The sequence below is a fragment of the Xenopus laevis genome, chromosome 9_10S (genome assembly GCF_017654675.1).
Source record: "Xenopus laevis strain J_2021 chromosome 9_10S, Xenopus_laevis_v10.1, whole genome shotgun sequence".
Taxonomy (NCBI): Eukaryota; Metazoa; Chordata; class Amphibia; order Anura; family Pipidae; genus Xenopus; species Xenopus laevis.
The window spans coordinates 103048059-103073915 of NC_054388.1; the positions used below are offsets into that span (position 1 = coordinate 103048059).

General features: G+C 40.8%; 1 protein-coding gene across 1 annotated transcript in view; it reads right to left on the reverse strand.

Annotated features, from left to right (window-relative positions):
- Positions 1-25857, reverse strand: part of slc9a3r2.S (SLC9A3 regulator 2 S homeolog) — an 86064-nt gene that overhangs the window by 53228 nt on the left and 6979 nt on the right. The window contains 1 exon segment of the mRNA NM_001090246.1: positions 20376-20615. Within this exon segment, the coding sequence (NP_001083715.1) occupies positions 20376-20615 (240 nt within the window).

The window sequence follows — 25857 nt, forward strand, 5'->3', positions numbered from 1 at the left end:
AAATTTAATAATGAATAAGGGTAAAAAATCCGAGCGGATTTGATCGGAGTTTGTAGCAGAAAATATTGAGATAAATTTGGACTTTGATAAATAACCCCATAAGTGCAACTAAAGGATTTAATTAAAAGTAGGGAGGGGTGTGTATGGATGCTGGGTTTTCATTTGGAGGGGTTGAACTTGATGGAGTTTGTCTTTTTTCAACCCAATTTAACTATGTAACTAACTATGTAACTATTTAACTGATATGAATGACGTAAAATTACTGCACAATATGTAGGTGCTCTATAACTGTCTATCTACACAGAGTATAAATATATATTGTTATATAACAATTTTATATATATATATATATATATATATATATATATATATATATATATATATATATATATATATATATATATATATATATATATATATACACTAGGGATGCACCGAATCCACTATTTTGGATTTGGCCGAACCCCCGAATCCTTTGTGAAAGATTCGGCCGAATACCGAACTGAATCCGAATCCTAATTTGCACATGCAAATTAGGGGTGGGAAGGGGAAAACATTTTTATTTCCTTGTTTTCTGACAAAAAGTCACGTGATTTCCCTCCCGCCCCTAAATTGCATATGCAAATTAGGGTTCGGATTCGGTTCGGCCAGGCAGAAGGATTCGGCTGAATCCTGCTCTGCTGAAAAAGGTCGAATCCTGGCCGAATCCCGAACCAAATCCTGGATTCGGTGCATCCCTAATATATACTGTATATATGCATACATACTGTACTCCAGGATGCTTGTCATCTGGGGTTTTCCGTATAATGAATCTTTCCGTAATTTGGATCTCCATACCTTATGTCTAATAAAAAATCATGTAAACATTAAATAAACTAAATAGGCTGGTTTTTACATGGTTTGGAGCATGTATAATGTACTGTTTTATTATTACAGGGAAAAAGGAAATCATTTTTAAAAAATGTGGATTATTTGGATAAAATGGAGTCTATGGGAGACGGCCTTGACAATTCTTATGTAAACATATGTATAGCTGACCTCATGTGAATTTCTTTGGAATTAAACAAGTCTATAATGTCTTTCCCCTTGTCAATAACTTTCTTATGACGTGTTGCCACCCATTTCTGTGCCTCAGCTGCCCCTATCAGTTCTGCTCTGTATAATCTTTTATACAAATCCTGCCACGTGAGAGCTCTCAGGAGGCGAAAGGTCCAGATGAAACCAGCACCGACCCTGAAAATCCTGCTTTGGAAGATGGAGCGCTAACAATGAATACTCTGTGTGGAGTTGCTTGTTAAGAGAAGACAAGCCATATTGTACATTCTTCATTTTCAAAGGGGAACTACACAGTGGCCATTTACCCCTACCCCCACAGCCGTTAACTATTATTGTACCCAGAGGGTGAAACATTGTTTGCTGTTACATGGAACTCCAACATTTACACATTTCTCTCAATTCTTGACAGAATTTACAAGATATGAGGTAAAACCTTAGTGGGGGAAGCATATGCACTTGCACACTTCCTACTGTACACACAACAGGAAGTCTGAGGAGACTGAATTAAATATTTCTGGGCAGCAAATGTTTGCACTACTCTACAGAGCTATTACCTGTATTATTTTATATGTTTTGCAATGGGCAAGTGGGCCTTGGATGACAGGTTGTTTATTAGGCCCTAGTTGGACAAGTCAGATACCCAGCATTTGACTACCACTCGGGGAGAAATGAAGGGGTCAGAAGTATTTCATGTCATCACATTCTATTTAAAAGAATAGGAAATACCTTCACCACCAGTGTTCGCCATACGCAGAGTGTTTCCAATTAATTTCAATAGGAAGCGATGACAAGAAAGAAAAGGGAATGCTGAGCGCCACAGTGTGAACCGCCGAAAAAGCATCTTGACAGTCAAATCCCCTGGTTACAAATGATCCTCCTACAATTGTACATGGAGAAAGACTGGATTGACAGAGAGGGGTCCAAAAAAATTAGGGATGCACCGAATCGGCCGAACCCCCGAATCCTTTGTGAAAGATTCAGCTGAATACCGAACCGAATCCGAGGGGTGGGAAGGGGAAAACATTTTTGACTTCCTGGTTTTCTGACAAAAAGTCACGCAATTTCCCTCCCCGCCCCTAATTTGCATATGCAAATTAGGATTCGGTATGGCTAGGCAGAAGGATTCGGCCGAATCCGAATCCTGGCCGAATCCTGAATCGAATCCTGGATTCGGTGCATCCCTAAAAAAAATATCTCGGAGGTCCACACATGGCTTGTAGAAGTCCAGTTAGACTGCCCTGCATTGTATTGTAAACACCGGTACACATGAAACAAGTGTATACCTCCCAGTGCTGGGCCAAACCAGCCAGGCGCCCTAGGCAGCCTGGCCGGGCAAAGCCCCCAATACGTGAGTGCGCATGCGCGGAAACCTCCAGTGCGCATGCGCGAAAAAACACCAGTGCACCTTCGCGAAAAGCCACCAGTGCACATTCGTGAAAAACACAAGTGAGCATGTGCAAAACAAAGATTCCACACGTCGGCCAGAGCGGGGACTGGACTAGGGGGTAGGAGAGGCACAAATGGTGCGTGCCTGGCCCCCTCCAGCTTTGCACCCTAGGCACGTGCCTACTCTGCCTACCCCTAGTTCCGGCCCTGATACCTCCCAACATTTGAAAAAAAAAAGAGGGCCAATAACTTGTGCCGTGCAATGACATTTTGACCAAGCCCATTTTATGGGAACACCCCCTAATTACCATTTTCATTTTACAAAATTTGGCAGGTTATGAAAGTTTGAACACATTTCTGGGAGTTTTAGTTCATTTTTTATGTGTTCTAACAGTTTTGCTACTGAAGCTGAAATTGAGGGCAGAGACACATGGTCAGATTTGTGGAGATTAGTTGCCTGGTGACAAATCTCCTCTTCTTTGGGGTAACTAATCTCCCCGAATTGCCTTCCCGCTGCCTAGAATGAAAATCACCGGCGGGATGGCACTCAGAGCGATTCGTTTTCCGAAGTCGCCCGAAGTTGCCTCACAAGGAAACTTTGGGCGACTTTGTAAAACGAAGCGCTCCAACTTCAATCCTGCCGGCGATCTTCATTCTGCCGGTAAGCTTCTAGTCTCTAGTTCTCCCAAGAGACCTGCTTAACTAATATAGTTACAATTGTTTCTTTGCTTATTTCAAATTGTTAAAAAAGTATCTCAGTGCAGCTGCTGAGTGTTCTGGGCTCTCTGCCAAAAGTTCAGAAACTTTGTATCTTTTTCTGGTGTCAGTGCAGGAGATCAAAGAGAAAGTCGGGATATTTCAGTAAGAAACCCCGGGACTGTGGGCTGAGATGTCAAAATCAGGACTGTCCTGCAGAAAACGGGCTAGTTGGGAAGTATGCAAGTGCTACAATATTTTTACATACTATTTATAAGTTAATATACAAAGTGGGCCTCTTTCAGTCTTTAGCTTGGAACTCATGAATGTTCCACTCCAAGTAGCAACCCCGTGCCCTTCAGCTCATATAGAATTCACTCAGGGGGGCCCTGTATCAAATGATCTTTAACACACTCATATCCTGAACGGGAGCTACTAACAGTTTCCAGACTTGCAGGATCCCCAGCTCAGATTTCCACATTCACATCTAACCATAAATTCACCTCACTCTGGTCATGTCTGTGCATTCTTGGAAAGCACCATGGCCAGGGAACGTGCAAGTGCTCCATCTTTAGTACACCTACGTGGGGTTCTCCTTGCCTGCCAACAATTTAGCAGGCACGTTTTAGGATTTGAGGTTATGCTTGCCTTTAACACAGCAAAACGTCGGCTAAATTAACATGCCGACTATTTCTGTTAAGTGCATGTTTTTGATTGCTGGTGTTTGCTTATCTGACGCCGGATGTATACACAAATACTCACCCTTTCAGCTTCAGCTCCACTGTTTGCAATTGAACTATAGGGCAAAGACACAATCGGCCACACTGCCTGCCGCTGTTTTAACACACAAAATGGTCCCCTTTCTGCTGAATATTTTCTGCAGACTATCTGAAAAGGCCATCTAAATAAACCTTATCTGTACGTATTTGACGTTCCAAATATTAAGGATTAGTGATCCCCAACCAGTAGTTTGTGAGCAACATGTTCCTCTTCTACCCATTGGATGCTGCTCCCAAAGCAGGAGCTTCTTTTTGAATTCCAGGCTTGGAGGCAAGTTTTAATTGCATAAAAACTAAGTATAGTGCCAAGTAGAGCCTCGCCAATCATAGCCCTTATTTGGCACCCTAAGGGACTTTTACATGCTTGTGTTGCTCCCCAACTCTTTTTACATTTTCATGTGGCACACGGGTTGGGGACCCCTGGATTAGACTATCAAATATTGAGGATTAGACCAAATACAAACAGAACCTTTATTGGCATATTCAAATTTCAGCAACATCACCTTTCACCATCTAGTACTTTCGAATCATGACACTAGGCATATGGCCAAATTCTGCAAAAAGTGCTGGGAATTGGGCCGACTAAAGTACTGGATCCCAGGTTTGGCACATTCCTCATGTCCAGCTATGTATCAGCGCAGATTTCCCGTAGCTTCAGCCTATTAATAACCTTTCCTTATTCCCTTAGGAAGGGTTTGCTGTTATTTGTGACTTCCACAGAGATGTGGGAGTGCACCTCTGAAAATGTTTTCATAAATAAAAGATACTTGGCATTGTATTAGGGGGAAATAGTTTCATTTACATATTTTTCACAGACATCAACTAACTCTGTGTGACCCAGGAGATCATCATCCATTCTTGGCATTTTATAGACCATCAAACAGTAATATGAAAAAATAGGACTAAACAAGGCATAAATGCAAAAAAAAAATAAAGTGTTTTTTTTTTTAAATTTCCTGCATTAAAGAGTTTTCCTGCACAATTGCACTTGCACGACACCATGTATTCGACACATGCCCAATCCTCAAGGAGCAAAGGTTTGGTGAATTAGGCTAGTTTTGCCTCCAATAAGGATTAATTATATCTTAGTTGGGATCAAGTACAAGGTACTTTTTTATTATTACAGAGAAAAAGGAAATAATTTTTTAAAATTTGGATTATATGGGTAAAATGGAGTCTATGGGAGACAAACTCTCCAGAATTCTGAGCTTTCTGAATAATGGGTTCCCGGGTAATGGATCCCAAATCTGTACCCATTATCTTTTAAAACCATGACTGGATTAGCATTAGCCAACATCTGTGATTATACAGGTGTGGGATCTTTTATCCAGAATGCTTGGGACCTGGATCATCATCTACTAGAAAATCATTTAAACCATTAAATAAACCCAATAGGATTGTTTTGTCGATAAGGATGAACTATAACTTACTTTGAAGCAAGTACAAGGTAATGTTTTATTATTATAGAGAAAAAAGAAATAGCATTTAGAAATATAAATAATTTAGATAAAATGTAGTCTATTGGAGACGGACATCCCGCAATATGGAAATCTCTGGACAACGGGTTCCGCATAACAGATCCCATACCTGTAATGTCAGGCCAAGCACAAGGTTAGCCTATAACTAAGGGCAAGTGATGTCATGAATTACCAATGCCCTCATCTATAACCAATGAGATTTTTTATTACCGCACACCTCCTTCCACTTATTCTGCGTAGTGGTGCTGGTCTTCCGTTGACCTTGCCAGGTCTCCTTACTGCTTTGTAATTTTGAGTTTTTCAAAATTACTCATCTATAACCAGGCAGGAATAATATTAAAGGGGACAGTCAACTTTCATCTACCCTGTCATGCTATAGATCAGTGCCATCCAACTTTTTAATGCCATTGGGAGGGGGTAATTATCCCATTTTTTATGTAATAATAATACATACAAATATGTAAAATATAACAAAATGATGTTAGTCTAAATTGTAACCTTTAAGTAATTTATGGTCCATAAATATCTATTCAAAGCCTCTAGTAGGACAGCCCTGGTGTAGACAAGGACCATCGGAGGCAATTCAGATTTTGCTTTTCTTTTTAGTTTTTAATTTGTTGGCCAACCTGCCGTCCTCCATCTTTTTTGTCAGCTGCAAACCCAGTCTCCAACAGCAGGTGTCAGAGGATGCTGGGAGTTGTAGTATAACAATAGCTGGATAGCTAGTCTGTACTGAATGGAGACCTTGTTCAAGGTAATGGAACATAATTACACCAGCCAGCCCCTTTCCTTTCCTTACCATACTGGGTTCATGTTGCACCACTATTTTTACAAATTGTCCTCTAGCATTAGCATGACAATTACTTCCATCGGCTAAAGAGCTTACAGCTTCGCATGACATCTGCCAATCACAATCACTTCTGAAATGCAGCCGCCAGGGAATCCATTTATACCGCAAACAAGTTTACAGTACACAGCCCATGAGAGGCCACAAAAAGTCTTTATAAGAGCACAGAGGGAGATGTATATTTGGCAACACGCATAAACACACTATGGGGAAAAGCCTGCATCATCATCATACGCTCAAATAATACGTCAAACCAGGCACCGTTATAGCAACTTATTATTAACCCCTGGTGCCTGAAGGATCTGTAATTCAAGGTACTGGCAGAGATAATATAATAGACAAGAAAAATTGTAGCCTGAAATACTGTGCAATATATTTTTCCAGCACACAAAAGATCATTATAAATAATGCTTAGTGATGTCATTAGTTATAATCAGTGCTTAGCGATATAGTTTGTCTCACCAAAGTTAACCTACTGTAGATGGGGCTTGTGGTGGGTGCAGCCCAGGGGGCCCAGGAAATTTTTTCGTTTGGGGCCCTGCAATTTCTGATGGCGGCCCTGTATATAATTGTCACTCTATGATGTCACGATATGAAAATTTTACCCAGAATTACTTAGAACCCTTTACGTTTGAAATATATAGGAAGCCCCAGAGAAGCTCCCTCACAGTAGAAGGTACATTATTACTTGTGATATACAACTTCCACATTAGCCACGAGCCATGCGACACCAAGTGACATCACTAAAGACCGATGATAAGCAATGACATCAAGAAATAAAGATTATATAGTGAATAAAATACCCCCTGATTGTAAAATCTGACTTCTAATATCCTCATTTTTATCCTCAATCTTAATGAATCAGATGAAAATTAAGCGTAGGACTGGCCAGATATGGGGTGACTTTGACGTAGTTGGCCAGCTTAAATATATTGCAATATATGGACAAACAATCCCTGTGTTGTTTAAAGGGTAAGGCATTTTTCAGTAGCAGTATGCACAAAATGTCTCTGTCTTAAATATATTGATAATTGGTTGAGTGCAGAGGACTCATGTATTTGACTATATATATACATATATATATTCATATTCCTGAAGGTGGCTTGAGTGAGGAGCTGAAATGTTGAAGGAATAAATGGATTAAGGTTGTTTCACTTACAAGTCCTGTGTAGTGTGGTTTTGTTATGTGAATATATTATATAGTGAATAAAGTACCCCCTCTTGTAAATTATAAGGATATTATAAGTTACTGAGGCGTTTCATGACCATATAAACATGGTCATGGAACTCCGAGGTAACTTCTAATATCCTCATATTTTGCAACTGGAGGTACTTTATTTATTATAATACACAAGTTTCAGTGAGTCATGTGACAGAAATGACATCAGAACTCACCGTTTATAACTGATGACATCAGAACTCACCGTTTTTAAGGATATAATTTACAAGATATTCATGGCTTTTGTGTATTATATATATATATATATATACACACACACACATACCACATATCTGATACACACATATACAATAAATACATTTATTACATACATTTGGTGTTGCCACTAGAGAACCTGCAATAAATGGAACGTGTTTTGGAGCAGAAAAGCATGAATAAGTCCATACCGACCCAAAAAGGGATCCATCAGCGCACTGACCAGTCACTTGTACTATTAATTCCCCAAATCCTACTTACAGCCTGCGGGCAGGAAACAGGATCCTTGGGAAGGGAACTTCTCCCTAGTCCCTAGCCCTTCTGTATGCCCTCTGACATGCAGCTGTACAGAGCAGGCCTGGCTCATCCTTAAGAGAAACAACGCATTTCCAGAGTCAGATTTCCTGCGCTCTGGTCTGTAAGAAGGGCTCCTTTATATTACAGTACAGACTTGAATTAGGCAGATAATTTCTGGGTGGCACAACAGGGCAAAGTTGTCTTTAGAGGGGTGCAAATAGGTGGCAACTCCCCTGGGCTGCATATGCAGTGTCGGACTACCAGGAAAACCCCCGGTGGGCCCAGGTGTCAGTGGTCCCTCCTGCTTCTAAACATTTGGCCTATTTCATGGTCATTCCCTATTTTTTAAGGGGCTTAATAATGAAAAAATAGAGTATAGTAAGTAGAAATAAAAGACTAGGAGAATAAAGAGGTTGAGTGAGGAGGAATAAAAGTTTGGAAAGTTGGCCCATGTTCTAAGGTTTGCTGGTGGGCCCCTGGCATCCCAGTCTGACACTGTTCATATGTTGAAGTACCTTATAAGTAGAGCAGGTATAGCAGAAAGATGGCAACAACATGACAATATCAGAGTTGCATATCCCATTGTCCTTCAGAAGTCAACAAGAAGTTCTATGACTATGACCACATAAAGGCAAGAGGCCAAAAGGCTGAACAGGTCATTGAACACACTGAATGTGAATTATTTGATCAGCGATGCGAAATATGTGTTGGCGCTCTAAAAATACATGTTAATAATAATAATAGTAATAAAATTAACTCTATGCGAGGTGACCTTCCTGTAATTTGGAGCTTTTTAGACAAAGGGTTTCAGGATAACAAATCCAATGCCTGTATTACAAATTACTACATTGCAAAATGCTGTCCTAAGGCATAAGTATATAATATTGTATAATATTTGCAATATTGTTTTGTGGTGTGCAGCGGGGTCCTAACTACAGAGGAAGCAGACCCTGTGGCTGTAGGGGGGCCCAGAAGATATAGGGGCCCCAGAGGCCCTAATTCATATACAAGTTCAATAAATATTGGTAAAACTTTTTTGGGGGCCTGAAAAATAATTTGCTGTGGGGCCCAGTAATATCTAGTTACGCCAGTGGTGTGCAGCAAACTGGGGACATGGTATTCTCCTTAATTGATCTACAAATACATATAACACATATAAAACTGTCAGAATAACACACTTTTCCAATTATAGGCAATATGAATGTCAGCATGTGTGCTCTGTCGTCATGTCTGATCTTGTTGTATTACTTACATATATTGCTCCTAACCCAAACATTTACAACATGGTTAAGCCCCTAATATTGTCTCTAACAAGCTGGTTAAAATGCAATATACACAAACACACTGGGGGTCGGAAAGAAAGGATAAATATACAGAAACCAAGCACGCCATTCGGAATGAAGCGAATCCACATACAGTGCATTCCCATCTGTTGTAAAATAGCATATATCAGCTTGACTGCTGGGCCGCCAAAGTTCATCGTGTAACTCCTTCACCGACCACGCAAGTTTAAATACTTGAAACAACCTTGATTTTCCGTAATTTGGATCTTCATACCTTAAAGGGATACTGTCATGGGAAAAAAAAATGTTTTCAAAATGAATCAGTTAATAGTGCTACTCCAGCAGAATTCTGCACTGAAATCCATTTCTCAAAAGAGCAAACTGATTTTTTTGTATTCAATTTTGAAATCTGACATGGGGCTAGACATTTTGTCAATTTCCCAGCTGCCCCAGTCATGTGACTTGTGCCTGCACTTTAAGAGAGAAATGCTTTTTGGCAGGCTGCTGTTTTTCCTTCTCAATGTAACTGAATGTGTCTCAGTGGGACATGGGTTTTTACTATTGAGTTCTGTTCTTATATCTACCAGGCAGCTGTTATCTTGTGTTAGGGAGCTGTTATCTGGTTACCTTCCCATTGTTCTTTTGTTTGGCTGCTGGGGGGGGAAGGGAGGGGGTGATATCACTCCAACTTGCAGTACAGCAGTAAAGAGTGATTGAAGTTTATCAGAGCACAAGTCACATGACTTGGGGCAGCTGGGAAATTGACAATATGTCTAGCCCTATGTCAGATTTCAAAATTGAATATAAAATAATCTGTTTGCTCTTTTGAAAAATGGATTTCAGTGCAGAATTCTGCTGGAGGAGCACTATTAACTGATTCATTTTGAAAAAAATTTTTTTCCCCATGACAATATCCCTTTAAGGGGCCCATTCACTTAGCTCGAGTGAAGGAGTAGAAGAAAAAATACTTAGAATTTCGAATGGTCGAATATGGCTACTTCGACCATCGAATTGGCTACTTCGACCTTCGACTACTACCACGACTTCAAATCGAATGATTCGAACTAAAAATCGTTAGAATATTCGACCATTTGATAGTTGAAGTACTGTCTTTTTAAAAAATTCTTCAACCCCCTAGTACACCAACTAAAAAATACCAATGGCCAATGTTGGCCTACGGGGAAGGTCCCCATAGGCTTCCTAACAATTTTCTGATCAAAGGAATATCCTTCAATCGATGGATTAAAATCTTTCGATTCGAATCGTTCGAACGATTATTTCTTCGATCATTCGTAGGAATAGCGCTAAATCCTTCGACTTCGATATTCGAAGTCGAAGGATTTCAATTCGGCAGTCGAATATCGAGGGTTAATTTCTGGATAACGGGTTTCCGGAAAATGGATCCCATACCCGGGGTTACTGATCTAGACTATAAAAGTGGCCCAAACGTGCCCAATAAGATCATTAAGTGGATGGAAAAAAGAAGGGAAATCATAGGAGAAAAGAGCAGTAGTGGCGGACTTCTTGCTAGGTTTGGGTTAACTCATAACCCATAACGTTGGTTATACATTATGCAGTATAAAAAGGTGCTACAATGATAAGAGTAGTTGGTCCTTAAAATCTCATTATGGCTCCTTTATCTGGCTATATTTTACACTTCTACCTGATAAGAAGAAAAATCCGCAGTAATAAGTTGACTAGTTGACAACCTGCAGCCATAAATACCATAAAAAGTATTTGCCCCGACTACTGTGGCATCTTATTAACGCCTTTTTTCTGACTACCAAGTCACGGATGATCCCTCGTCGCTTACATATCCAAATAAAACACGGCAGACAACTGCTGGAAAACTGTTTTATGAGGGACAGCTTTCATTTTTGTCTGGGGATTCTGACTAGGGATGGGCGAATCTTTTCGCCTTGTTTCGCCGAAAAAATGACGCCCATAGACGCACGTCAAAACAATTTCGCCATAGACTTTAATGGGCGCCTGCGACATTTCGCTGGCGGCGAATTTTTGGCGAAACTAAACGGGTCAAATTCGCCCATCCCTAATTCTGACCTATAACCTATTGGGTTTTGCTTTAAAGGAGAAGCAAAGTATGTTTGCACTTGGGAGTGCCAACTGTTAGGCACCCCCAAGTGATTGTATTTACTTATCTGAATAAATTATACCAGTGAGCATAACGGAGAGATCTTCTTCCTCTTTTTTCGTGCGGTTGCAAATGTGCAGTCGAATGAAAAGCTGAACTTTGACTAAAAAGTCGTATATTTCGTTCAACTGCGAATGCGTTTGCCCTGAGAAATTTGAAGAAAGAAGAAGCTGGAAGAAGATCTCTCCGTGGTGCTCACTAGAAAAACCCAGAGCCCGTGCAGTTTTCTGCCGATAGGAGCTCCGGCCTGGGGTTTCAGGTAAGTCAATACAATCACTTGGGGGTGCCTAACATTTGGCAACCCCAAGCGCAAACAGACTTTCCTTCTCCTTTAAGGAGTCTTAACCCATCAAAGACAGCTGGATGCTGCACATCTCCAGTATGGAGATGTGCATTAACGCCCGGGATAAAAGAAAAACATGATACAATAGGTTAGATAAACACATGGCGTGTGGGGCAGATGACAAGTATAGAATACGTCAGGCATTCCGCTCAGGATTACTGAAAGGTTCCACATAATCGGTATTAAGCTCCCTTCCATTGTCTCTGTTACGACACACACTTGTACTTTCACAGGCCAGATTTCCACTCTTACAATGGTCCGTAGTTAAGGAAGATCGAGGATAAAGATCTTTGGGCTTGAACATGAGCCAGCTTTGGGTGATGGCCAACAAGGATGTCTTCCCTCCCCAGCTAATTATCACAGCAAAAGCCAAGGTGCACCACCCTATCCTGGGCGGAACAGGGAGCCACGACTGCTTGATCTCATCTAGAATGCCATACAGAACACAAACAATGAATGCAGCAGACAAGACAAGAATATTGGGGCTAAGTGTGGCACGCTATAGGCCAACTCTGGTGGCTTCCAGCTGAAGTTTTTGTAGTCTGTTAGCAATGCTCAATTTAGTGTCATTCCTTTTACTGTCAAAACGCTAATCTTGGGGCGTATCATCACATCGCTTTGGTTCTTGTCACAGTTATGATCAAGCTGAATCATCCCATGGGCATTAGCCAAACTGGTGTGATACACCCCAAAATTTGTGTTTTGACTGCCAACCCAGTACTGGTTGTCATAAAACGCAAACTATAGTGCGTTTTAGACCAAGAATCTCCAATAATTGTGATGCCCTGCAGACAGGGCCGGAGCTAAGGGAGGGTAGGCAGAAGAGGCACATGACTAGGGCGCAATGGTATGGGGGCCCCCTGGGTTGCGTAGGGCACCCTGCTGACTTGGACTGGCTCTGCCTGTGGATCATTTATACAACCAAAACTTGCCTCCCAGCCTGGAATTCAAAAATAAGCAGCTGCTTTGAGGCCACAGAGAGCAACATCCAAGGGGTTGGAGAGCAACATGTTACTCACAAGCTACTGGTTGGGGATCACTGTTCTACCCCATGAACTTGCAGCCAGCCTGCAATCTGCGCCAAATGCAGAACTAAACATTGTTCCCTCTGGATCCATATTCTCCTCTAAAACACTAACCATAAACAAGAGCATATGCCTTTCCCTAAATGAGGTGCATTGACACTGGAGCCAGAACCTTTCTGCTGGAGAACAAATGTCCCTTTGGCTGTGAGAAAAATAATTGGCAGGAGAGGTTTCCACACGGCCCGACCTTGTTTTCCCTACACTTTTGGATTCACTAAGGCCTTCCACACTTCTCTGTTCCAGGCAATGACTTTAAAAAGAAAAAAAATATACCAAGTATAGTCCCATACTGCTAAGAATGCTGGGACATGTAGTTTATTTGCATTTGTAGGAGATCCTTGTAATTGATGACAGTCTGATTATTCACTGAGCTAAGCAACTAGCCTAGGTTATAGCTATAATTATCCAAGCAAGAGAGCTCTGATTTGTACACGGAAATGCCTTGTGGTTTGGCCTTCCCAGCTGCCAGTTCTTTGCAGGAGGTTAGTGCAATTCACAGTACTGCCAATTAGCAGGTAAAAAACAGGGAGGGGGGTAAAATACTATGAGTCAGACACTTGCCCTGTGTCTCTCTCCGATGATATATCTAATATAGAATAATTGCTAGATATATGTCAGTGACTGTCACTTAAAAATACCAGGGACTGAGTCTTTGCATTGTAGTTATTATCCATTATTTATGTAGGACCGACTTATATAGTGATTACACCCCAGTCCCTGCCCTAGTGGAGCTTACAATCGAACCCCTATTTAATCCCTATCACGTTCACATACACTATGGGGCACATTTACTTAGCTCGAGTGAAGGAATAGAATAAAAAATACTTCGAATTTCAAAGTATTTTTTTGGCTACTTCGACCATCGAATTGGCTACTTCGACCTTCGACTACAAATCGAACGATTCGAACTAAAAATCATTCAACTATTCGAAGTACTGTCTCTTTAAAAAAAGAGGTCCCCATAGGCTTTCTAGCCAATTTCCGATCGAAGGATTAAAATCCTTCGAATCGAGCGACTTTTCCTTCGATCGAATGAATAGCACTAAATCCTTCGACTTTGATATTTGAAGTCGAAGGATTTAACTTCGACGGTCGAATATCGAGGGTTAATTAACCCTCGATATTCGACCCTAAGTAAATGTGCCCCCTATAGGTATGTTCAACATGCACCCATTTATTGTATATTGTTGCCGAATATGTTGGCGCTTTATTTATGTTAATAATAATATATAATATCTTTTACCACTTGCCTACTGTAGATCATTTTACAATGGCACACGTAAAGGGTCCTAAGGAACTGCTCCACTTTTGTATCTTAACCTCTTCAAGACCACCTCCAATGTCAGTAACATATATCAAGTAAGATCCACTGGAGAGTCAATGCAATTCAGTTTTACATTTATTTGCAGATGTAGAAAGCACTACATGTTCCGGATCACATGGATCCTTCTTCTGGTGCAAAAGTATCTCCAAATAAATGTAAAACTTAATTGCATTGACTTAACTGTCCAGTGGATCCAATTTTACAATGGCACCTGCTGATGCTGCAGAATATACGCTTACCCTTTGATCCACGCCACGCCGCATGTTGTCTGGCAGCACGCAGCAAGATCAAAGATCCCCGACAGGCAAGTGGCTGCAATTAATATTGGGATGCCATAACTTGGCGTGATGCTCTTAGAATTACATAACACCATGGTGATTAAAATGCAAGTGAATAAATTGTGCTTTGTACAGCAGATGCTATATCCAAAGATTCCGATTTAACCCTATCATAACCCCTAAGTGTTGATATTTTGTAAGGAAACTGAATTTAAAAAGAAAAAAAAGTACATTTAAGGTTTATTTCTCCTTGCAAACAATTCAATAAGATGTTTCTAAGATGGTCTCTGATGTCTCCCACCCTTTTCTTTCCCATAGGAGACAAGATATCGCTGGGTACAGACAAGCAGCCTGGAGATTAATTAAATACATCTTAAGGGGAAAAAAGCAAAGCATTATGGCAACAGTAATTTCAGGAAATTCTCCCTGAGACAGAGACTTTGTGAGGAGAAGGAACTCCAGAGACCAAATCAAGAGACAAGCCACTGGAGCAGACGGAGAGTCACAGGGGACGGAAGGGAAGGGTTTTTTTTCTGTTTGCTGTAGTTTTGCTAAAGCCAATTATAATGCTTCAATATAATAATTACTGCAGTAAAGAACTAATGCAAATTAGATTGTTAGCAAATTGTACAAATTCCACTTTATTGGATTATTTACAACTCCCTGAACCAGTGCAGCTTACACTCTAAAGTCCCTATCCGATTCACACAACCCTGAGGTCAATTTTTATTAGGAGCCTGTATTTTAATAGAGTGTGGGAAGAACACAGTCTTCCCTGTGGCATTTTAAGGCAAAGCTAACCACTATATTGCAACAAATACATACTGACCAACATTATACTCTGAACATAATCATTTAGGCACAGAAAATCCTTGTCCCATAGATCTCACAAAGTTTGGTGCCGCTGGGCACAAGTTAACATCTTTAGATGCATGCTGCCAGACATTAGAGCACATTATAACCAACACACGTGAATTATAGGACCAGATTTCTTTAAACGGGGGAAAAAAACCCAGATGTGCTTGTTCCAAATATAAAAGTAAGCCTTATGTTGTGCATATGTTGTGCAAGACCAGCGTGCAGTCTTATCAGCCAGGGAATGGTTGCCAAGATAAAGAGTAATTGTAGAGGGGGGGAGCAAAAAGGAAAAGGGCAGCAGTCGTAGGAAGGGTGGAGATAGCGGATATAGCAAAGCAATATGGCTACAGCAGGGCTAGATGGTGAAAGAATGGCAAATATATATATATATATATATATATATATATATATATATATATATATATATATATATATATATATACACAACCTGGTGCACTCTCAACCCTCACATTTCAAATGCCCGGGTGCAGGTCAACGATATACATACATACAGTCAAAAAAGACCGCACACCAAGGACTTTCTGGGTGAAACAAAAAAATGGTTTATTTCAACGTTTCGGCGCTACTACTTACTATACCAGTGTAATAATTGATACCAGTGTTACTCAGTCTGTGGTCCTATTATTGTTGACATTGTTGGGCCTCTCATCTGAGACATGCAAATGAGATTTTTCCAGCCCTCTGACACCTTACCCCTTGTGCCCCCCCCCCCCAATAGCAGCTCTGGATAGAATCCTCAGGCACCTTGACTACCCCCTTTAAAGGAACAGTAACACCAAAAACTGAAAGTGTTTTAAAGTAATGAAAATATCATGTAGTGTTGCCCTGCACTGTTAAAACTGATGTGTTTGTATCAGAAACACTACTATAATTCATATAAACAAGCTGCTGAGTAGCAATGGCGGAAATTGAAAAATGGCTATATGGCACAGGATAAATAATGGATAACAGATAACATTATGTTCTACAGAGCTTATCTGCTGTGTAACTTGAGCCTTTTCTCCTTTGAATGGCTGCCCCCATTGCTACATAGCAGCTTATTTATATACTGTAAACAATAGTAGTTTCTGAAGCAAACACAGCAGTTTTACTAATGCAAGGCAACACTGCATTATATTTTTATTACTTTAAAGCAATTGTATTTTTTGATGTTACTGGTCCTTTAACTCAGAGCCCATATACAATTCTGCTGCAATACAACTTATAGGCATTCAATCCAGATGCACATTGCATGGCTGCTTAAAGGTAACACCAAATAATGAAAAGTGTTTGAAAGGAATGAAAATATAATGTACTGTTGTGCTGCGCTGGTGTAACTGGTGTGTTAGATTCAGAAACACTACTATAGTTTATATAAACAAGCTGCTGTGTAGCCATAGGGGCAGCCATTCAAGCACAGGATACACAGTAGATAACAGATAAGTACTACTATAGTTTACTGTATATAAACAAGCTGCTGTGTAGCCATGGGGGCAGCCATTCAAGAACAGGATACACAGTAGATAACAGATAAGTACTACTATAGTTTATATAAACAAGCTGCTGTGTAGCCATGGGGGCAGCCATTCAAGAACAGGATACACAGTAGATAACAGTTAAGTTCTGAAGAGTCCCATTGTATACTACGGGGCTGATCTGTTATCTGCTGTGTATCCTGTGCCTTTTCTCCTTTTTTAGCTTTGAATGGCAACCAATCAAATGATTGCTTTCATTGTTCAACTAGCAGCTGCTTGTATAAACCCAGTCTCTGATTGGTTGCTAAAGAAAACAGCCAATGTGCAAATTTGCTCAGTGTTTATAAATGAGCCCCACTGTTTCCAGGTGGTAAAAAGTGCAATTAGGTCTGTCCGACTTTCTCCCAACCTTTCTGCTTTCAAGAAATCTCTTAAAACGCACTTCTTTCGAGAAGCCTTCCCTCACTCTGCTTAACTACCAAACGCAACACCACATACAGTACCACATTTCTCACCCACTTAATTCGATCTTGCCCTCTCCCACACCTTGTGTATTACTCCCTTCCCTTTAGAGTGTAAGGTCTTTTACATAGGGCCTTCCTCACCTTTTGTACCAGTATTGATTGTGATGTTTGTTACTCCATATGTTATATGTATATAATTCATGTGATTTAGTTGTATAATCACATTTACTTTACAGTGCTACGCAATATGTTGGCGCTATATAAATACATGTTAATAATAATTAGCCTTAGGTCACTACTGGCCTGGTTCCGATGCAAAAAATCCACATTAAATTATGATTTAAAAGCCATTAAAGCGATTTTTGGACCTTCCAACCCTCCCCCCCCCTACATAATCACTGCTTCAGACATGCCAGTTTAGAAACAGCCAGATGCAGCAGCCACAAACAGCTGTAATGCCGTTCTCCACAGAGGCGGAAGGATTAGGGTAAAACACAGACACGGTGTATTTGCCGTCTGATCAAGTACAACTGCCTTATCTGCTTTTATCCAAGTGTACGATTAGTTGGTGATCACAATTTTGGAACCGCAGTGGAAAAAGCAAGCGGATTCTGAGCTGCATGTGGTGGGTGGGATGCTATCAGCCAGAGGAATCTCTAGAAGCTGTAAAGTTTACAAGCACCTTTATCTTCTGTATCATGTGTGGTTTTAGGGTAGAGACACATGCTCAGATTCGGGGAGATTTAGTCGCCCAGCGATAAATCGCCTCTACTTCGGGGCGACTAATCTCCCTGAACTGCCTCACGCCGGCAAGAATCAAAATCGGAGGCGGGATGGCACTCGGAGCGCTTCATTTTCCGAAGTCGTACGAATTTTTCTCGTGAAGCAACTTCGGGCAACTTCGAAAAACGAAGCACCGGCGATTTACATTCTAGCCGGCGGGAGACAGTTTGGGGAGATTAGTCGCCCAGAAGAAGAGGAGATTAGTCACCCAGTGAATCTGAGCGTCTCTGCCCTTAGGGTAACAGCACAACAGACTTTTTTTTGGGGGGGGGGGGTTTCACCCCCAATTAGGGATGCACCGGATCCACTATTTTGGATTCAGCCAAAACCCCTGAATCCTTCGCAAGAGATTCAACCGAATACTGAACCGAATCCTAATTTGCATATGTAAATTAGGGGTGGGAAGGAGAAACATTTTTACTTCTTTGTTTTTTGACAAAAAGCCATGCGATTTCCCTCCCCGCCCCTAATTTACATATGCAAATTAGGATTTGGATTCTGTTCGGACGGGCAGAAGGCTGAATCCAAATCCTGCTGAAAAAGGCCAAATCCTGGCTGAATCCCGAACCGAATCCTGGATTCGGTGCATAACTGCAGCCACCTCAATCAGGTGCTGTTTTTGTGCAATATAATGGAGGCAGAACACCCATCAATCATAAAAAGTAATGAATACACCGCAAAAGGAGAAAAATACAATTAAAATGAACTTATCATCATCTGGGGCTGAGACAAGTCCAGCTGCATGCTCTTACATTGCCACCACACTTCCCGGGGATCTGCTTTCTGTCACTGTAACATTTTACAGCCCTAGGCCTAGTATTTAATAAAGAGCTCTGTAGACAACCCTGAACAACATGACTGCGGGGCCCCGAGTGGTCCTGTGAATCAGGAAAAGGGGTGTCTGGAAGAGAGGAAACAGACTCCAGCAAAATGAAAAGTTCCAGGTCACTTGGGATATTCCAAAAAACATGTCAAAGCACAGAAAGAGTGAGCGGCTGCAACTACAATGTTGCTACAAACATTTGATTCTCAGGAAAGGGTTAAAAGTGGGATTGGGGGTGTGATGGGCCCCTTTAGCCAGATGTTCCGCTATATCATTTCAGAGCAATGAAAAAAGTAAACAAAGTCAACTGAAATGATAAGGGCTTGCCAAAATATACAGCACTGCGACTGATCTTGCAAACGTGTGTGTTTGATCTCAGTACTACGGCATACCTCCCAACTGTCCCATTTTTCGCACAACAGTCCCGATTTTGACAGCTCAACCCGCAGTCCCAGATTGTTACTGAAGTGTCCCGACTTTCAATTTGATCTCCAGCACTGAACAGCCAGAAAACAGTTTCTAAAACGTAATTGGCTTTTGGCAGAGAACGTAGAAGGATCACTGGCACATAGGAGTTTAGTTAAGCAGGACAAGCCCTTGCAATTTTATTAAATGCAGTGCAACGTTTCGGGGCACGCCCCTTTGTCAAGCATTTTGGCAGAGAGCCCACAATAAGTCGCAGGTGCGCTTAGGTACTTTTGTTACAATTTAAGATAAGCAAAGAAACCATTGTAACAATTTCAGATAAGCAGGTCTCTTGGGGAAACAGCGACTTGCAGCTTAAAGGGCAATTCATTAGCAAAACTTTAATAATACATAAAAACAACAGAAATGTGTTCAACTGCCAAATTTTGTAAAATGAACATGGTCATTAGGGTATGTGGCTACAAAATGGGCGTGGTCAAAAAGTTTTGTCTCTCTTTTTATATTTTTGGGAGGTATACTACGGGGGAGCACTTTGAACTATCAAACCTGGACATACCAGGAAGCTTCCCATGCAATTGTATGGCTCAGTTACAAAGACAATCACTACAATGTATATTGCTAGGGTAACTACACAGTGCACAGGTGTTAGGATGCCACACCAAAAATAGTTTCAATAAGGGTAGGTGTGCACTGCAAGGGGCACTTATGAAGAAACCTAAGGCGTTTTACAACCAGGCACCTTCATCAGGGAAACAAGTGCAAGCGTTCTGTATCTTTCTTTGGTTGTAGGGGCCAAAACGCATTGGGGTCTTTTCATACATGCTATGAACACATTTTTACTTTTTTCTTAGGAGTGCCCTATTTTTGGATTTATTTATGATCTTTTAGCTAATCAAAACACACAAAAAGTGGGTGGAAGCTTCAGTTCACGTGGGGTATGCATAGACCCCAATTATGAACTGATATTGCCCCCCTGGCTGTTGGGAAAGCCAAGAAATTCAACTTCAGGTGTACCCCTAAAAGTCAGTAATCTAATAAAGGTGCTGGGAGTTGTATGTTATCAAAGGTAGAGAGCCAAAATGGCAGCGCCCATCCCCATTCACCTACCTGCTTCCCATTCTCCGTGCTGTGGTTATTGTGCAGCTGATCTTCATGGCTTGTGTCCTCCTTCGTTTTCCATACTTCGCCGTTGTTGTTGCTCCCCGGAGTCGGAGTTGAGGGGGCACTGGAGTTGGGTTCGGATTCCGGACGCGAACTGGGTGGGGATTTTTTCAGGTATTCGTCAGCTTCTCTGTCCACCACCAGCAACCGCGTTTCGTTTTCTATCGCCTTAATGCGCTGAACCACCTGCCACGAGAGAAAAATCAGAAGTGAGATACTTATGAGGGGATCTATCACCATGCAAAATATACACCAAGGTAAATAAATCTGTAGCTTTTGGGATAATGTCTAAAGCGGACTTTTCACCTACACATAAAAAGCGGTACATGTATGGGACCTGTTATCCAGAACCCTTGGGACCCGGGTTTTCCGGATAACAGATCTTTCCATAATTCCTACCTTAAGTCTACTAGAAAATGTAAATATTAAATAAACCTAAAAAGATGGTGTTGCCTCCAATAAAGATTAATTATATCTTAGTTGGGATCAAGTACAAGCTACTGTTTTATTATTACAGAGAAAAAGAAAATCATTTTTAAAAATTTGGAGTATTTCATTATAGTGGAGTTTATGGGAGATGGCCATTCCGTAATTCAAAGCGCTAGATAACAGGTTTCTAATTACAGTCGTTTGCAAATTAAACATGGAACCCAAATGATCTTTTTCATTACAACATCCATACCTGTTATGAAAGGTGTTTAAATATCTCAGCTGTCAATCACATATTGCCTGCCCCACCTCTATGCCTGAGGCCTAGAGGTGGAGCAGTCAATTACTTTCACTTTCCATTCAGCACTTTCTAGATGTCACTTCACTACTCCATTCTCTCACCGTCCTAACGCTCTATAATTGTGTAGGGAACTGCGCATGGGCATTAGGTCTCTCATTCTGGAACATACACAAGATTTTGGGGTGATACACAATTTGTCTTAATATCAGTGTCCACCTGCCTGCTTGCTGTGATTGTGTAATTCCAAGACTGAAGGAAACAAAATGTAAATGATAAATATAGTATAAGTAAAGTTTAATTTGCTCAACTAACATGAAATAAAAGAATTTGGAATTATTTATTGGGGTGACAGGTCCCCTTTAATTATGGCACTGCCCTAACCTAAGGTGTTTGGAATGTTCAACTGCCCTAAACCTTCTCGACAAACTGACTCCCCTTAATGGAACAATAACACCAAAAAAAGAAAGTGTTTTAAAGGATTGACAATATAATATACTGTAGGGCTGCACTGGTACATCTGGTGTGTTTGCTTCAGAAACACTACTATAGTTTATATAAACAAGCTGCTGTGTAGCCATGGGGGCAGCCATTCAAGCACAGGATACACAGTAGATAACAGATAAGTACTACTATAGTTTATATAAACAAGCTGCTGTGTAGCCATGGGGGTAGCCATTCAAGCACAGGATACACAGTAGATAACAGATAAGTACTACTATAGTTTATATAAACAAGCTGCTGTGTAGCCATGGGTGCAGCTATTTAAGCACAGGATACACCACAGATAACAGATAAGTACTACTATAGTTTATATAAACAAAACTGCTGTATAGCCATGGGGGCAGCCATTCAAGCACAGGATACACAGTAGATAACAGATAAGTACTACTATACTTTATATAAACAAGCTGCTGTGTAGCCATGGGGGCAGCCATTCAAGCACAGGATACACAGTAGATAACAGATAAGTACTACTATACTTTATATAAACAAGCTGCTGTTTAGCCATGGGGGCAGCCATTCAAGCACAGGATACACAGTAGATAACAGATAAGTACTACTATAGTTTATATAAACAAGCTGCTGTGTAGCCATGGGGGCAGCCATTCAAGCACAGGATACACAGTAGATAACAGATAAGTACTACTATAGTTTATATAAACAAGCTGCTGTTTAGCCATGAGGGCAGCCAATCAAGCACAGGATACTCAGTAGATAACAGATAAGTCCTGAAGAATCCCATTGTATGCTATAGAGCTTATCTGTTTTTTGCTGTGTATCCTGGGCCTTTTCTTCTTTTTAAGCTTTTAATGGCCACCCCATAGCTACACAGCAGCTTATTTATATAAACTAGTGTAGAGTTTCTGAAGCAAACACACCAGTTGTACCAGTTCAGCACAACAGAACATTATGTTCTCATTACTTTAAAAGACTTTCATATTTTGGTGTCACTGTTCCTTTAATCATTTTGTGCATCACAGGGTTAGCTGAATGAGTAAAGACAAGATTATGGGAATACATTATATGAACTACAGGCACACACTTTACCTACAGCCTCTCCGCCTTTTTATAGCTTTTGATGTGTAGAAGTACACAAGGATAACTGTCAATAATAGGCAGGGGGAGTGGCCTGATCCCCTACGACGATTTAAGCTTCTCATAGAAACAGAACTTGGTATCATTTCAGAAATCTCTGTTCTTAAAAAAAAGGATTTATTTAAAGAAAAAAAATCTAGTAGCCTTGTGCGTTTCATGCCTTGTGGGCACTTCATGCCTAATGCGTGCCATTGTTAACATGAGCTGTGTGCGCAGAACTATACTCCCCAGGGGTCCCTACTACTTTATACACCCTATTTATTTATGGCCGTTTCTTGTGTTTTCAGGGGACATTGTTCTTTGTTTTCCATTATCTGGGCAGGCGGCCCACGGTACAGGTTCAATTCCCTTAGCAGCCAAGTGGTTAACGGTTCAGGAAAATGTTGTTTCGCACACAGCACTGTTCTACTTTTCACTCCAATCACGTAACCATTGAAATCGGAAAGGGCCTTTGGTTTTCTGAAATGGTAAGCTGCCATGTCTTATTAGACCCAGCACCCTCCAGCTGTAAAGGCAATACTTCTGAAAGGGAGGTGTAAGGTTTATGGTAGAGTCCTGTTGTAAGAGGTATAAAGTAAAGCACCCCCTAATAAAATTTGTGCAATAAAACAAGTTCAGCACTTACTTATATTTGTTTCCTGTAAGACTGCATTTTCCAGGAACACTTCCTGCTCTGCTACTGCAGAGGGAACTAATGTGCACAGCCAAGGTAGGAACTTTTACTTGATGCACCGTTCCCATGTGCAGGGCTAAGAGAATGTCCTCAGCTCCCTGCAATAAATGGAATTACTTCTCTCTTACCCTACCCTCGCACTCTGAATTCATTTTCATATGTGCAACACTGTGCTGAACCAATTTTTGATACCAGCACCGGACCCGAACTCACAGCCCGCGACCCGACCGTAACCAGCATATTTACTCGCTTAGATGCGCTACTGATTTATTCACAACCTCATCCACAACCCGCCGGCCACCATTTAACTAGGGATGCACCGAATCCACTATTTCGCGAAAGATTCGGCCAAATACCAAACTGAATCCGAATTTGCATATGCTAATTAGGGGTGGGAATGTGAAACCATTTTTTACTTCCTTGTTTTGTGACAAAAAGTCACACGATTTCCCTCCCTGCCCCTAATTTGCATATGCTAATTAGGGGTGGGAATGTGAAAACATTTTTTACTTCCTTGTTTTATGACAAAAAGTCACACGATTTCCCTCCCTGCCCCTAATTTGCATATGCAAATTAGGATTCGGGCCGAATCCAAATCCTGCTGAAAAAGGCCGAATCCTGGATTCGGTGCATCCCTACATTTAACAGGAAGTGCTGTTGCTTCGAACCGGAAGTTATAACATCAAAATTGCTAAATATAATCGAAATGGATAGCACACCCAATTGAAGAAAAATACATTTATTACAAAACAGAAAAAAATAACAAATTACAAAATGATATTTGGTGAGCCCAACGCGTTTCGACCTTAAGGGTCTTCTTCAGGGGCACAAATAATAAAAAAATCAAAAAGGCAGTCCTACTTATTTTTTTATTTTATATTTTTTTTTTATTATTTGTGCCCCTGAGGAAGACCCTTAAAGATCGAAACGCGTTGGGCTCACCAAATATCATTTTGTAATGTGTTATTTTTTTCTGTTTTGTAATAAATTTATTTTTCTTCAATTGGGTGTGTTATCCGTTTTGATTATATTTAGTATCTATTCTTGGAGACCCTTATAGGGAGCCGCAGGGGAGTAGACGCACTGAATTATTGTCAGAAAGGCTGTACTCACACAGACACATGTAAGCGCCAAACGCAGGAGGAACACAGCATGTTGCATTTTACCTGCGTTCGGCACATACATGCGTCTGTGTGAGTACAGCCTCATTGACAATAATTCAGTGCGTCTACTCCTGCGCTCCCCTGAGGCTGAACGGAAAAAAGCGCAAGGGGAGCGCAGGTAAAACCTCTCGTCTATAAGAGCCCTAATGGATGCTGGAGTCCAGAAGTTTTGGGAAACTGCAATTAAAAATGAGTTATGGGATCCGTTATCCAGAAACCCATTATCAAGAAAGCTCTGAATTACAGAAAGGCTGTCTCTCATGGACTCAATTAATCTTATTTTTTCCTTTGTAATAACAAAAACAGTAGCTTGGACTTGATCCCAACTAAGATCTAATTAATCCTTATTGGAAGCAAAACCAGACTATTGGGTTTATTTAATGTTTACTAATTTTCTAGTAGACTTAAAGGGCACCTGTTGGGTAAAAATGTTATCCCCCAACCAAAGGTGCAGGCTAATACAGCCCGCATTCCGGTTGGGGATAATCTAATAGAATTTTAGAAAGGCCACCCATGTCTAACTAGTTGCCATCCAAGACTCCCCCCATTCCCCCTTATTGTCTAAAGCTGCTTTTCAATTCTATTCAGGTCCCCCCCCTCGCTCTATTATTAATCATTTGTCCCAAAATTTGAAAGCAACAAGTAAATGACAGACCAAAGGGGACAGTGCAGAACAATTCATGTCTCTGGGAAAATCTCGATCAAGGCTCGGAGGCACACACAAACACAAAATAAAAAAACCCAGACAACTTCCCCTTTGAAAGGTAGAACTTGCATTTGTCGCGCACATTTGAAAACAGTGACAAATCTCTGCACTGCTTAATAAGCCGCTGTCTGGCCTGATTTCCATCACAGCAGTTCATTAATTGAATTCAGACGCAAATACTATTATAGCCGATCTATTAATTACACCGCAGGGCAGGGGCTGCTGGGACAGGCAGGAAACCAATTACAATTAAAAAAAAAAAAAGATCCCACGACGCGTTTCTCCGAAGGTGTTTAATCCGAAACGGAGCTCTGTTAACTGAAGTGCGCAAGCTGTTTTGCTGCTTTGAAATAAATCCTTATGAGACCACAGGCACCTTGGGACTGAAACGTTATTTTAATATAGGTACAGAGAAATGCGCCTGCAGATAAACAATGCGCTGGAAAAGCACCAGAGACACAGGTGCAGCACTAAAATATATGCATGTATATATATATCCTAAACCACTTCTGATTTTAGTTAAAAAATTATATTTCCACTTGTTTCTTACCATTATAAAA